The 15,486-nt window shown below is 44.2% G+C and overlaps 1 protein-coding gene across 1 annotated transcript in view; it reads right to left on the reverse strand.

Annotated features, from left to right (window-relative positions):
- LOC137624216 (transmembrane and ubiquitin-like domain-containing protein 1) overlaps positions 1–15,486 on the reverse strand; it is a 51,387-nt gene that overhangs the window by 20,526 nt on the left and 15,375 nt on the right. Inside the window, exon 3 of the mRNA XM_068354716.1 lies at positions 386–608. Within this exon, the coding sequence (XP_068210817.1) occupies positions 386–608 (223 nt within the window). The remainder of the gene's footprint in view (positions 1–385; positions 609–15,486) is intronic.

The following is a 15,486-nucleotide window of genomic DNA, read 5'->3' on the forward strand; positions in this document are numbered from 1 at the left end:
ATAAAACTTCATAACATAAAATGACAAATTCGAAGATAATTTGTATTTTTCCTAACCATACAAACCTTAGCTATTTACACATTTTTGCCCGCCAGCCCTGTCCCCCAAGACAAATCCTACCTCTAAGTGAAAGTGAGCATTCATCTGTGCGTGAGGGAGGGGAGGGGTAGCTAGCTACCCCTCCCCTACCCCCCCGCTAACTAGCGCGGGGGTAATACACCTTCGTTAAATTCTAATGGCTCGCCATTTCAGCAGCGCTAAAAGGTAAACCCAATGTAAATAGCGTGGTTTGTATTTCGGTTACGGAACAAACACAATTTCACAGCAGTTAAATAAATTGCATAGTTACGGTGCAACAATACCATAAAATAATATAACAACTTACGAGTAAATTGGTGACGTAAGCGTCTTCGTCTTCGTGTACAGTCACATTCCTCGTCTGGCTACTGTTCTGTCCCATTTGCTGAGGCTGGGATACATGACAATGAACAACACAATTGTCAAACAATCCATACTGAGCTAAAGTTGAAGAGTCTTGGCTGAGTAACTGCCCATTAAATATGAGTCGAATGCGACGGTTGGCATCCATTTCTATAGAAAAGTGTTGCCTGCAACAGAGTACATAATCAATTAAAACGAAAATGTAAATGATCAAACATTTATTTCTTGCATGCATAATTTGTTAAGTAAATTTGCCTTTTACAAAAGCTTAACACCAAGATGGCATTTTCCTACTATCTAAATATATGTGGCAGCGTGACAGCATTGCTCCTCTAATTAGGACATCTCCGATAATGCTATGATTCCAATAGTAACTAGGGCTAAGCAGGTTAGGACATCTCCGATAATGCTAGGATTCCAATAGTAACTAGGGCTAAGCAGGTTAGGACATCTCCGATAATGCTAGGATTCCAATAGTAACTAGGGCTAAGCAGGTTAGGACATCTCCGATAATGCTATGATTCCAATAGTAACTAGGGCTAAGCAGGTTAGGACATCTCCGATAATGCTAGGATTCCAATAGTAACAAGGGCTAAGCAGGTTAGGACATCTCCGATAATGCTAGGATTCCAATAGTAACTAGGGCTAAGCAGGTTAGGACATCTCCGATAATGCTAGGATTCCAATAGTAACTAGGGCTAAGCAGGTTAGGACATCTCCGATAATGCTATGATTCCAATAGTAACTAAGGCTAAGCAGGCTGCTCCTAATGACTCATTCTCTTGTAAGATAGATAAACATAAAACCTCAAGCCGTCTGGAATGGAATTTTTGTGATATTTTGCATCGAAGACTAATTTGAATTTATGTATCTTGGCCATACAGCCAAGGGCTAGGGCCTGTAAGACCATTCAGCCGCATTCAGATTGGTCAGAGTTGTATAAAGATGAGCCCATTGTTCCTTCAAAATCAAAAAAATTTTCAAACTAATTTGTATTTTCCCCGACACAAACCCTCGTCCTTTAACAGGAGACTAATCCTTAAGAGGAAGTTTCTAAAATCCTGAGATGAGAGTACACTCGGGCCTGAAGAGGTGCAAGTGTGTCAACTTTAATCCACCTACTATCAACCGGATAAAATAGTCAGGTGATAGGCTTTGTTTCTGTCAGGAGACAGATAGTCAGGAAGCTATTTCCTCACTAAGATATGTCTGAAAGGTGTTTATAATTTGAAAGTTATGGGTTTAAATTTCTGTCCATCCCTTTGCCTACACACACATACACCGAATAGTCTGGCCTATTCTTTACATATTCCCCTCTGTCTTCATACACCTAACAACACAGAGATTACCAAACAATTCTTCTTAACCCAAGGGGGTTACTGCACTATAATTGTTCAGTGGCCACATTCCTCTTGTTAAGGGTAGAAAAGACTCTTTAGCTATGGTAAGCAGCTCTTCTATGAGATGGACACTCCAAAATCAAACCATTGTTCTTCAGTCTTGGGTAGTGCCACAGCCTCTGTACCATGGTCTTCCACTGTCATAGATTAGAGTTATCTTACTTGAGGATACACTCACACACACCGATCTATCTTATTTCTCTTCCTCTTTTTCTGTTAAAGTTTTATTAGTTTACATAGATAATTATTTTAATGTTGTTACTCTTCATAAAATATTTTATTTTTCCTTGTTTCCTTTCCTCACTGGGCTATTTACCCTGTTGGAGCCCCTAAGCTTGTAGCATCCTGCTTTTCCAACAAGGGGTGTAGCTTAGCAAGTAATAATAATAATAATAAAGAGAGGGGGCTTCTACAAAGATTGGAAGATCTTGAATAGACAAAGGGTCATGAAAATAAAGTTGTGACCTTAATGAGTAACAAAGCAGTCTTTATAATATAGCTTCTCATAAAGTAGGCACACCAATACCAAATTTATTCGTGATCTCGCACGACTGAATATGGACGAGAGGTAGGAGAGATCTTATCCCGAATCCCTTCCACTTGTCATGGGCAGATAAAACTTGGTATAACCAGATGACAAACTATGTGGTAAATACAATTGAAAGGAGGCTGAACGAGCAGAGGGATTTCTCTGACTTCGAGGATGACACTGAACGTGAAGAATCCCTTTCAGACTTCTCGTTCCTCCTCATGCCGTACCGCTCCCACTGGGAGGAGGGCCACTCCCGACACTCGTCGCCTGTGTGCAAGAGGGCTCTCTGCGCAAACGGCAAAGTCAGTGAGGATCCGTCTCCATGGCCAACATAAACGTGCCATTCTCCCGCACGTCATGCAAACCTCAAAGCACACACACCTGCAAAAGAAAAAGCAACATATCCTTATTAAAGTTTTCAAGCAGTTCCTGGTGCATGGAAGACAATATCCACTCTCAGCCAAGGCTGAAATCAAAGTGGGGTTGTAGTGAATGATTGGCGGCGTGCTTTCCAACTACCAAATAGTAACAACAAATAAGGTTGTTGACACCTCACTAAAGGTTTTTATAACCGTGTTCCAGCTTGCACTATTATCTTCTCCTATGTAAAGAACGACTGTTTGTATTTGTGTCGGAACAAGTACTTAACCCTTTTACCCCCATGGTATTTGGAAATTTCCAACCCTTAACCCCCAAGGGGTTATTTTTTTCCCAGCACATTTTGCAGTATATTTTTTTTAAATTGCTCTAACAGCCTTAATTTTTGTCATAGAGAGGTCAGGTTGGTCCCATTCTCTTGGAAAATGCCTGAATTTTCTCAAAAAATTATCAAAAAATATGAAAAACAAATTTTTATAGCATTTTTTTGCAAGGACGTACCGGTACGTCCATGGGGGTAAAGGGATGGCTTTTGTGAAACGTACCAGTACGTCCTTTGGGGGTAAAAGGGTTAAAAGCAATATCTTTCAATGGTAATGGTATTTATACACTGTATCTTCCTAATCGGGTAGTTGAATCAGGAGAACTTCAAAAGTTCAAAGTTGCAGTAAATGTTTTAATGTTGAACAGGCTGACATAAGGGATTTTGACGTAGGAAAAATCTATTTCTGGGCGAAGGACCTGTGCCGCCCAGTGAATAAGCTCCATTTAGCACTTATTCTTAGGTAATTTACTGCTAAATATACCAGAGAAAAAATGTAAAGGAGTGCTAGGTTAACTAGCTCGCTCACCTATTGGTGTCGGTATAAAATTGGGCGTATAATCCAGAGGTCCCGCACTATTTAGATTCATCCACGACAGAAACCCCAATAGAGGAGAGCCGTTCAACCTCACTCGGTACTACTAACAATGCATCCGCTCAGAACCCAACTCCTTAGCACCCAAAGTTTGGGGACTCCAAGGGAGAGGAGCTGGGAGGGTTCACTGGGCGGCACAGGTCCTTCGCCCAGAAATAGATTTTTCCTACGTCAAAATCCCTTTTCTGGGCTCGAACCTGTGCCGCCCAGTGAATCTATACAAGAGAAAATGTCACCAAACTTGCAAAATAAAGGAAAAAACATAAGCGTAAGGGAAATACAGGATGCTTTTAATCAGAGATGAGTACCAAAAAACAATTATAAGGGTACTGTATCTTAAATATGAACATAAATCCAATAAGGTAGGTATAATAATGCCGTGAGTGATAATATATACAGATACTCAGGAGTATAAAAATTTACAAATATAATAACAGTATTCAGGTGCGAGACCAACGAATACAATAGGGTATAAATGAGGCAGGTAAGAGGGAGAGATAAAGAGACAAGGCATTAACCTGTGAGTTACCTGGGAGTAACTACGCTCCCTGCGGCTACTGTAGAAAATTTTAGGGCTTCCAAATGTTTAAGGTAGTGTTTCTTGAACACTGACGGTGATTTCCACCCTGTATACCTGGAAAGGTCTGTAAAATTCATGTGGTGAAAGAAGTTCACCGAGGTAGCAACCGCCCTGATATCATGTGCAAGAGGAAAAGAGTCAGGGTTAGCTTGTTTAATAAAATACAAAATTTTTTGCCTGATCCCTTTAATAGTAATGGTACCGCCTTGTTCTCTAACGAATAGAGGCCCCGAGGAGTTAGAGGAGGTCCGGGATAAATAAGACCTAAGAGTAGTAACAGGGCACAGAGACGGATCTTGCGTGAGGGGAACAATTTTCCAGGAGGACCATCTGTTTTGAGGGTCTTCGTTCTTAGCCAAAAAGAATTTGTTAGGAGAAAGAAGGACCTCTCCCGAAGGCAGGAAGTCAATATGACCCGGGTCTCTCGACAAGGCTGCCAATTCAGAAATTCTTGCCCCGGAAGCCAAGCTCACCAGGAAAAGTGTTTTCCTGAGAAGGGGAATGTAATCACAAGAACTGTTAATGGTATCAGAAGCCAATTTGAGTACGTCATTAAGGAACCAGGTCACCGGGGTAGGACGAGTAACCGGTTTCAGTCTGGCACAAGCTTTCGGAATTGAAGCTAACAAAGAGTCGGTTAAGTCTATGTTAAAACCCACTAGGAAGATCTTTTTCAGAGCCGATTTAATAGTGGTGATAGTATTGGCCGCCAGACCTGATTCTAATAAAGATCTAAAGAAAGTGACTGTAAGGTTCAAGTTCATACAGTTCACGTCTGAGTCTATTAAAAATTTTGCCAACTTTTTAACTGCAGAGTCATACTGGCGGATGGTGGAATCCCGTTTATCCGATTCTAGGAACAAGGTGTTTTGAGGATCAATATTGGCACCATGCATAGCCGCAAACTTCATAAAGTCCATAAAGTTAGGGCGCTCTGAATGTTTGAGAAAGCGTACACAACGCGTGTTTGTACTATCTGAGACAGAACCGGATTGGGTATCGGGTGAGGGTATAGTCTCAACTCTCGCAGGAGAGGATACCAGTTGCTCTTGGGCCAGTTGGGTGCGACCAAGGCTACTTGTCCCTTGAAGGATCTCAGTTTGTCTAGAACTTTCAGCAAAAGATTCACCGGGGGAAAGAGATAAATCTTTTCCCAGGTGTCCCAATTCTGTGACATGGCGTCTGTGGCGTAAGCCTGAGGGTCTAGATTGGGAGCCACATATACTCTCAATTTGTGGTTGGATTCCGTGGCGAAGAGGTCCACTTGGAGACCGGGAACCTGAGAGAGAATCCACCGAAATGACTTTAGATCGAGTGACCATTCCGATTCTAGAGGGGAGGTCCGGGACAGGGCGTCTGCCACTACATTCCGGACTCCCGCCAGGTGGACAGCTGAAAGATGCCAACGGTTCAAGGCTGCTAGGGAGAATATGGCTACTAGAACATGGTTCAGAGGCCCTGACTTTGACCCGCCTCTGTTGAGGCAGCGGACCACCACTTCGCTGTCGAGGACCAGACGAAGGTGTTGTTTCTTGGGAAGAGTGAGACGTTTCAGGGTTAGAAGAACTGCCATGGCCTCTAGCACATTGATGTGAAATTGGCGGAACAAGGGAGTCCAAAGACCTTGAACTTTCTTGAGCTGAGAATAGCCGCCCCAACCTGATAAGGATGCGTCCGTGTGAATGATTAATTTCGGAGGCGGAAATCGAAGGGGAACTGACTTTGACAGACTGTTTGCTCTTGTCCAAGGAAGAAGTCTTTCCCGTAGAATGGGAGGAAGGCGGACTTTCCTGTCCCGGAGCTTCCGGTTCGCCCTCGAACGCCAGACACGATTGATATCTTTCAATTTTGCCTTCAGAAGAAGATCCGTCACTGAGGCAAACTGAAGGGACCCCAGAATCCTCTCTTGGAGTCGTCTGGAACTTACTTTGTCTTTGAGAAAGCGTTTGGTGTTCCTTGCAATCTCTAACCTCTTGGGTCTGGGAAGACACAGAGTATGAGATATAAGATCCCATTGCAGGCCGAGCCATTGGAACTTCGATTTTGGAAGAAGACGGGACTTCTTGAAGTTGATCTGGAAGCCTAGAGATTGAAGATAATGGATGACTTTGTGAGTGGCTTTTAGGCAATTTTGGGAGGTGTCTGACCAAATGAGCCAGTCGTCCAGATAGGCTACTACTTGAATCCCTTGATTCCTGAGTTCCTGAACAGCGACTTCTGCTAGCTTTGTGAAGATCCTTGGGGCGATGTTGAGCCCGAAAGGCATCACCTTGAAGGAGTAACTTTTGTCCCCTAAGCGAAAGCCTAGGTACGGACGGAAGTGTCTCGCTATCGGGACGTGATAATAGGCGTCTGTAAGATCGATAGAGGTGGTGACGGCCCCACGGGGAAGTAAGGTCCGCACCTGCGAGACGGTAAGCATTCGAAACTTGTCGCATTGAATGGACAAGTTGAGAAGGGATAGGTCTAGAATCACTCTTCTCTTGTCTGAATCCTTCTTCGGGACACTGAACAGCCGACCTTGAAACTTCAGGTGTTTCGTTTCTTGTATGGCGTTCTTTTGTAAAAGATCCTGGACAAATTCGACCAGGTCCGGAGTGGAATGTTGACGAAATTTGTTCGGAGGAGGAGGTCCTTGAATCCAACTCCACCCCAGTCCCTTGGAGATGATACTGAACGCCCAGGGACTGAACCTCCATTTGTTGCGGAAGGCATAGAGCCTCCCCCCTACCTGCTGCACCTCAGTATTGGTTTGAGGAGTTGCCTCCACGTCCGCCTCGGAAGTTCTTTCCTCTGCGAAAGGCTCTTCCCCTGCCTTTGTTCTGGTTAGAACCACGGTGGTAGCCTCTACCTCTACCATAACTCTGGGAAGAGCTATGAGCCTCATACGACTGGTTAAAGGCAGGAGAAGTGGCGGAGGCACCAGAAAGCTGGCTCTTAGGAAGCAGAACGGTGACATAGTCGTCCGAAGGAGCCTGAGAGGTGGAAGGCTGTGCCGGGGCAACAGGAGATGGGGGAAGAGGCAGCCGGAAAATGGACGAACCACTCTGCTGTTGCCTGAACTGAGTGGAGGTATATGGACGGAGCTTCTTCCTACCCCGGGCTTGGTAATTTGCAGGGTCAGATTTACGTTTAGGAGTCAAACCCCAACGGGCTTTAAGGCTCTGGTTGACTCTAGTGGCCTCCGCCAAGACTTCCTCTACAAGGTCCTCAGGGAAGAGGTTTGAACCCCAACAGGAGGACCGGATCAGCTTATTAGGTTCATGCCTAATAGTCGCCTCTGCCAGGACATGTTTGCGACACCTGCGTTTAGCAGTAGCGAAGTCATACAGGTCATAGTATAATGACTGCAACGTAGCCTTGTTCAGAGATTTAAAAATACTCTCAGTATCGTAAGTCAAGGCTATCGACTCCGTGGAAGTGGCCAGGTTCAGAGTACGGCCAACGCGTAGGCGGGAATCATACTCCTGTTTAATGAGGGATTCCGGGAGACGGGGAAGCCGCTCACTAAACATTACTGAAGCACAGTCTGCTGCTAGCTTTCCAGAGGTAAATGTGGTATGGACGTTGTCCCAACACTCAATGCCTGAAGGAAGAAGGAGGGAGATTGGATCCACCTCTCGGATGGGAGGCAAGGGCTTCTCCTCCAGAGCATATTGGAAGGCAAGCTCTGCTACCTTATTGACACATGGAGTCACGGTGTTTTTGTCCATTAGGAACATTGTGAAGGAGCTCTTATAAGGCGTCAACATAGTGTTGGTGCAGCCGATGTCATTCAGAAATCTGGCCCACACAGATTGGGCTTGCTCTTTTGGGAAGATAACTGTCTCCTTGGGGACCTTGTCTAACCGAACCAAAGCTTCCTCGGTAAGCCTGGCATAACCATGAAATGGAAATGCCAGACCAGGAGGAAAGAATTCAAAGTCCTCTAGGGGACGAGTACCAAGACCCTCCAAAGTTAACATTCCGTCTGAGAACGGGGAATGAAGAGCCATACGCCAAGGGTTGTTTTTGGCAAACGGCGGGAGCTTAGAGGCATCCGGGATGAGAGAGCTTTGGACTCGCTCCGGAGCACCTTGCTCTAATGCCCCAAGTCTCTGACCGATGTTAGAGAACATCGTGTCCATCTTAGACTGCATCTCTGATACCAACTTAGCCTGCATCTCCGATACGATGCGAAGCATGGCTGATTCGGAAAGGCCCGGGCTAGCAGCAGGTGTGGCGGAATGAACTCCCGGGTCGCGAGACTTAGAGGAGGAGCCAGAAGCCTTAGATGACAGGTTTGTATTCTGTTTAGAACCATGAGAAGCCTTATGAGGCTTACGAACTTTAGGTAAGGTTCTAGACTTATTCTTGGGGGGAACCGGGTGTGATCGTTGGGACGAATCACGGTCCCCAGAAAAACCATGAAAGGAAGAGCGATCAGATGAAGAAGAAAGAGAGGGGCTGAGGATAGGAATCTCAGCGCCGGAAACACCTGCCTCACTTACCACCCTACCTGTATCTGGATCATCCAATAACATGGGTTCCACGTCAAGGTTCATGGAGGCAACATTGTCTTCTAGATCTCCGGGGGCGTCCGACGGATCCTGCTCTGGATCAATAAACCCCGCTATGGTGGCATCAATGTGGGCAATGATGGGAGCTGCAACATGCCTAGCCACAGCGGCTGAAGACTTGGCGTTGGGGTAAATCAAGGAACAGTAGTCCTCGGAGAGGACGTACGGCCGCTTGGACTTCACGTTCCGGGCAAAACCACCAACCCACACTTTCAGTGTGGCCCGAGCCGCAGACTTTTGCTCCGGGGATGCCTGAAATAATAGTGGGAATTAAAAGGGGAGGCTCCCAGTGGTCCTTCAAGACCATAGATATCTTACTAAATAGTGTATGTATGCCAAAAAAGGTAAGATAAATAAGAAGGCAACATAGCCAACGGGACTCACCGAGTCAGATCCAAGGGTGGTAACGAGGTCAAAACAGACCACACAGTTATCCGGGTGCCATACCACGACATCCTCCAGCTGCACTCCGCAGAGGGCGTGAGACCGACAGACGGTATGGCCGCAGGGCTGATGTAGAACCGCTGCACAGGCCGTCGTCTGACAATGCACCATCTATAAAAAGAATAGTACATGAGAAACTGTAATTCTCTTAAGTAGGGGCGGGTCCGGAGGACCCGGGCCTAACATAAGCCTAACACAAGATTAGGGCTTAACTGTAATATTCTTAAGTAGGGGCGGGTCCGGAGGACCCGGCCTAAACATAAGTCTAGCTTCAGACTAAAGTATAGCCATCCATTCCGGTCGAGCCGGGAGTATAAAAAAGGATGCAACAACAAAAAATTAAGACACATGGTGTCTGATTTCCCGGGGCGAGGCTAAGCCCCGGGCCGGGAAATAAAAGTATCCAAAACCAATTCGTATAGGAACTCCGGGGTAGTGATCTGTCATATAATCATCATAGGAACTGTTATAAATTAATAGGGGGGCGGAACTGTAGATAAGAACCGCCAACCGAACCCAGAGGGTTTCATATAACATAAACCAGTGTGATAAGTGAATATAAAATAGGGTGCACCGGGATCCAACTCTGTTGACCGGTGGCCAACCAGACTAGACAGAGCCGAACCCGCCGGGACACCCGGAGGACAAAGTCCATAAACACTGAACTACCCCCTCTACAAGGAGGGAAGGCAACGGTCCCCTAGGGGAGGGGGGGAGAGAAGCCTAGCCGCCCACCTAGCGAGAGGGGGAGCATGGGGGAGGATCACGTGATACGGAGCAGCAGGGCTACCAACTGACGATCCCCAACCAGACAGATCAAACGGAGTAATAGCACAATATTCATTATAATAGTAATAGCGCTGATAATATAAAATAAACACATAAAAATTTTGGCAAGGCATGCAACATAATAATTAAATCACAAAAGACACACCTGATGGCTTAAAAAATAACATTGCCGCCTAGCACGAAGGTCGGCAGCCATAACGATACGTAAATGATATCGGCCCAAAAATTGAACCACGAGGGTTCTAAACGCTAAATAATGAATATCCATAATAACAAATAAAATTTAATAATAAAAATAATACATATAGTAACACCGCGAGTGAAACTAAAAGCTCTCAAAACAGGAGTACCAACTGTAAATGGAATCAAGCAAGATCGGTATGAACGAAAAGAATAAACTCCTATAATTCAAATATTAAACGATCTAGGTTGCTCAAAACACAGCAAAACACAGCTTGGTACTTAACTTAGACGGTGTCTCCAGGGAAACCGACGAAGAAGCCATAATCCAAAGAAAATAAGTGAAAAAACGAGAGCACAACAAAAAAGCGGGTTACACACAAGACGTGCTAAAAGGAGTTGGGTTCTGAGCGGATACATTGTTAGTAGTACCGAGTGAGGTTGAACGGCTCTCCTCTATTGGGGTTTCTGTCGTGGATGAATCTAAATAGTGCGGGACCTCTGGATTATACGCCCAATTTTATACCGACACCAATAGGTGAGCGAGCTAGTTAACCTAGCACTCCTTTACATTTTTTCTCTGGTATATTTAGCAGTAAATTACCTAAGAATAAGTGCTAAATGGAGCTTATTCACTGGGCGGCACAGGTTCGAGCCCAGAAAAGCCTTTTTATAGTTTATATATGACATAACTGTTTTGATGTTGCTATTGTTTTTAGTATGATTTATTGTTGATTTGTTCTCATCATTTATTTATTTCCTTATTTCCTTTTTCTCACTGGGCCCTTGGGCTTATAGCATCTTGCTTTTCCAACTAATTTAGGGTTGTAGCTTGGCTAGTAATAATAATAATATACCAGAGGTTTGGTGGAAGAGGATGCCTTTGATAGATGGCACTGGAGAAGTCCTGGCAGGCAACCAACCCCTTAATGGTGGGAAAAAAGAAGACCCCTTTAAAATGTAGCTCTTTTGTAAGCGTGCCACGTTGAAATTCATAAAAAAAAAAAAAAAAACTCTGGTCATGAATGCAAATACATAAAAAAAAATCCGACCATAGAGTATAAAAATACAGAATAAGTGACGCAAGAAAGGCAGTTGGGTTCAAGAAAAAAAAAAAAAAGGGAAGAGGATTCTATCGTCAAAGGAGGTCACAAACTCCCCTTTATTAAAGTGAAGTTTGGTACTGAAATAAAAAAAGAAGTTGACTTTGCGGAAATGAACTGTGTATTGTAAGAAGAATATGATGGGGGAAAGCTCGGGAGTTATGTATTTCTAATTGAAATACAGTGCTGCATCAGGCATAAAATTCAATGAGTTCTAGATTACAGATATAATGTTGGCAGTGACTATATAAAAAATGTACTAAAGTCAGCTTGAGGATACATTTATCTTGTCCAATTAAGCCTTGGGGAGAGACATATGGCATTTTTAACATCTTTACATACCTAATCTCAAAAGATACACTTACTACGACATCATTGACAGATACCGAATGCAGGAAGCAAGGTGAATATGACTCTGACATAATAGATGGAAACATTAGACCGAAGCTGCTTCACACAACTCTGCAATTAACTACAACCCTTAGTAGCAGTGAGCCAGTAGGATGCATTCCCTGATAAGCAACTAGAGATACCATTGCCCAGAAGCACTGTTAAGAGATATGGAGCAACAGTTAATTCAAGGCTGCCATATCCCTTCTTGCCGATCATCTCAGCACCTTCACTAGTATATACTTTTGGACTCACAAGAGCTTAACCCTTTTACCCCTAATGCTATTTGAAACTTTCCAACCCTTAACCCCGAGCCGGTTTTCTTTTTCAAGCACGTTTTGCAATATTTTATTTTTTTAGATTGCACTGACAGCCTTAATTTTCATCATAGAGAGGTCAGGTTGGTTTCATTATTTTGGAAAATGCCTGAAGTTTCTCATAAAGTTATCAAAAATATGCAAAAAAAAATGCAAATAGCAGTTTTTTGCAAGGACGTACCAGTATGTCCATGGGGGTTAAGGGACGAGTTTTGTGAAACATACCAGTACATCCATTGGGGGTAGAAGGGTTAAGAATTGTTGCCAAGTCATTTTCCTACATAAGTCTCTTACTTTACAGGACAAGAGGATATAAGAAGTAATGTTGAGGCAGTGAATGATGATAGTTCAAATAAGACCAGTGAATAAGAAAGAGTAGTAGGTTGGCAAAGACATCAATCACTCATTGAGATATTACCCCAAAAGGAAATGGTGCCCTTCTAAGATTGACCAGACATCCCGGGGTGGGACCATTTTCTGATTTTGGTCGACACGTGCATTGAATAGTCTGGTGTATTCTATACAATCCCACTATAGTTCTCTACACATTTGACAACACTAAATACACTACATTTTTCCTTTTCATATCTCATTTAAATTCCAATCCCTTTAGTTATACTGCGAAACCCTCAAGATTTTTTTTCTTAACCCTTTTACCCCCAGGATATTTGGAATTATCCAACCCTTAACCCCCAGGGGTTATTTTTTTTCAAGCACATTTTTGCAGTCTATTTTTTTTAAATTGCTCTACCAGCCTTAATTTTCGTCATAGAGAGGTCAGGTTAGTCTCATTCTCTTGGAAAATGCCTGAAGTTTCTTAAAAAAAATTATGAAAAATATGCAAAAAAAATGCTATTTTCATTAGTAAAATAAATTTTTGAATATACTTACCCGGTGATCATATAGCTGTCAGCTCTGCTGCCCGACAGAAAAAACCTACGGGCGGAATACGCCAGCGATCGCTATACAGGTGGGGGTGTACATCAACAGCGCCATCTGTCGAGCAGGTACTCAAGTACTCGATGTCAACACAGAACCAATTTTCTCCTCGGTCCACTGGGTCTCTATTGGGGAGGAAGGGTGGGTCCTTTAATTTATGATCACCGGGTAAGTATATTCAAAAATTTATTTTACTAATGAAAATAACATTTTTCAATATTAAACTTACCCGGTGATCATATAGCTGATTCACACCCAGGGGGGTGGGTAGAGAACAGCATATATGTTAACATTAAGAGCTAAGTATTCCGTATTTCATTTTAGCAGTTATTCAAAATAACAAACATAAAATTAATAAGTACCTGGTAAGGAAGTCGACTTGAACAATTACTCTGCCTTTTTAAGTACGTCTTCCTTACTGAGCCTCGCGATCCTCACAGGATGCTGAGCGACTCCTAGGAGCTGAAGTATGAAGGGTTGCAACCCATACTAAAGGACCTCATCAAAACCTCTAATCTAGGCGCTTCTCAAGAAAGAATTTGACCACCCGCCAAATCAACCAGGATGCGAAAGGCTTCTTAGCCTTCCGGACAACCCAAAAACAACAATAAAAAGCATTTCAAGAGAAAGATTAAAAAGGTTATGGAATTAGGGGAATGTAGTGGTTGAGCCCTCACCCACTACTGCACTCGCTGCTACGAATGGTCCCAGGGTGTAGCAGTTCTCGTAAAGAGACTGGACATCTTTAAGGTAAAATGATGCGAACACTGACTTGCTTCTCCAATAGGTTGCATCCATTACACTCTGCAGAGATCTGTTTTGTTTGAAGGCCACTGAAGTTGCGACAGCTCTAACTTCATGTGTCCTTACCTTCAGCAAAGCATGGTCCTCCTCATTCAGATGGGAATGAGCTTCTCGAATTAAAAGTCTGATATAATAAGAAACTGCATTCTTCGACATTGGTAAAGAAGGTTTCTTAATAGCGCACCATAAAGCTTCTGATTGTCCACGTAATGGCTTAGTCCGTTTCAAATAGTACTTACGAGCTCTTACCGGGCATAGTACTCTTTCTTGTTCATTTCCAACCAAATTAGCAAGGCTTGGAATATCGAACGATTTGGGCCAAGGATGAGAAGGAAGTTCGTTTTTGGCTAAAAAACCAAGCTGTAAGGAACATGTAGCCGTTTCAGATGTAAATCCAATGTTCCTGCTGAAGGCGTGTATCTCACTGACTCTTTTAGCTGTTGCTAAGCAGACGAGGAAAAGAGTTTTCAAAGTGAGATCTTTTAAAGAGGCTGATTGAAGTGGTTCGAACCTTGCTGACATAAGGAACCTTAGTACCACGTCTAAGTTCCAACCTGGTGTGGCCAACCGACGCTCCTTCGAGGTCTCAAAAGACTTAAGGAGGTCCTGTAGATCTTTGTTGTTGGAAAGATCTAAGCCTCTGTGACGGAAGACTGCTGCCAACATGCTCCTGTAACCCTTGATCGTGGGAGCTGAAAGGGATCTTTCCTTCCTTAGGTATAAAAGGAAGTCAGCTATCTGAGTTACAGAGGTACTGGTTGAGGATACTGATTTAGACTTGCACCAGCTTCGGAAGACTTCCCACTTCGACTGGTAGACTTTGAGAGTGGATGTCCTCCTAGCTCTAGCAATCGCTCTGGCTGCCTCCTTCGAAAAGCCTCTAGCTCTCGAGAGTCTTTCGATAGTCTGAAGGCAGTCAGACGAAGAGCGTGGAGGCTTGGGTGTACCTTCTTTACATGCGGCTGACGCAGAAGGTCCACTCTTAGAGGAAGTGTTCTGGGAACGTCTACTAGCCATTGCAGTACCTCGGTGAACCATTCTCTCGCGGGCCAGAGGGGAGCAACCAACGTCAACCTTGTCCCTTCGTGAGAGGCAAACTTCTGCAGTACTCTGTTGACAATCTTGAACGGGGGGATCGCATAAAGGTCTAGATGGGACCAATCCAGAAGAAAGGCATCTATGTGAACTGCTGCTGGGTCCGGAATCAGTGAACAATAAATTGGGAGCCTCTTGGTCATCAAGGTTGCGAACAGATCTATGGTGGGCTGGCCCCACAATGCTCATAGTCTGTTGCATACATTCTTGTGAAGGGTCCACTCTGTTGGGATGATTTGACCCTTCCGGCTGAGGCGGTCTGCCATGACATTCATGTCGCCTTGAATGAACCTCGTTACTAGGGATATGTTTCGATCTCTTGACCAGGTGAGGAGGTCCCTTGCGATCTCGTACAACGTCATCGAATGAGTCCCTCCTTGCTTGGAGATGTACGCCAGGGCTGTGGTGTTGTCGGAGTTCACCTCCACCACCTTGCCTAGAAGGTGGGACTTGAAGCTTCTCAAGGCCAGATGAACTGCCAGTAGCTCCTTGCAGTTGATGTGCAACTCGCTTTGAACCGCATTCCACGTGCCCGAGCATTCCCGACCGTCCAATGTCGCACCCCAGCCCGTGTCCGATGCGTCCGAGAAGAGAAGGTGGTCGGGGGTCTGAACAGCC

Source organism: Palaemon carinicauda, chromosome 2 (genome assembly GCF_036898095.1).
Source record: "Palaemon carinicauda isolate YSFRI2023 chromosome 2, ASM3689809v2, whole genome shotgun sequence".
Classification (NCBI taxonomy): Eukaryota; Metazoa; Arthropoda; class Malacostraca; order Decapoda; family Palaemonidae; genus Palaemon; species Palaemon carinicauda.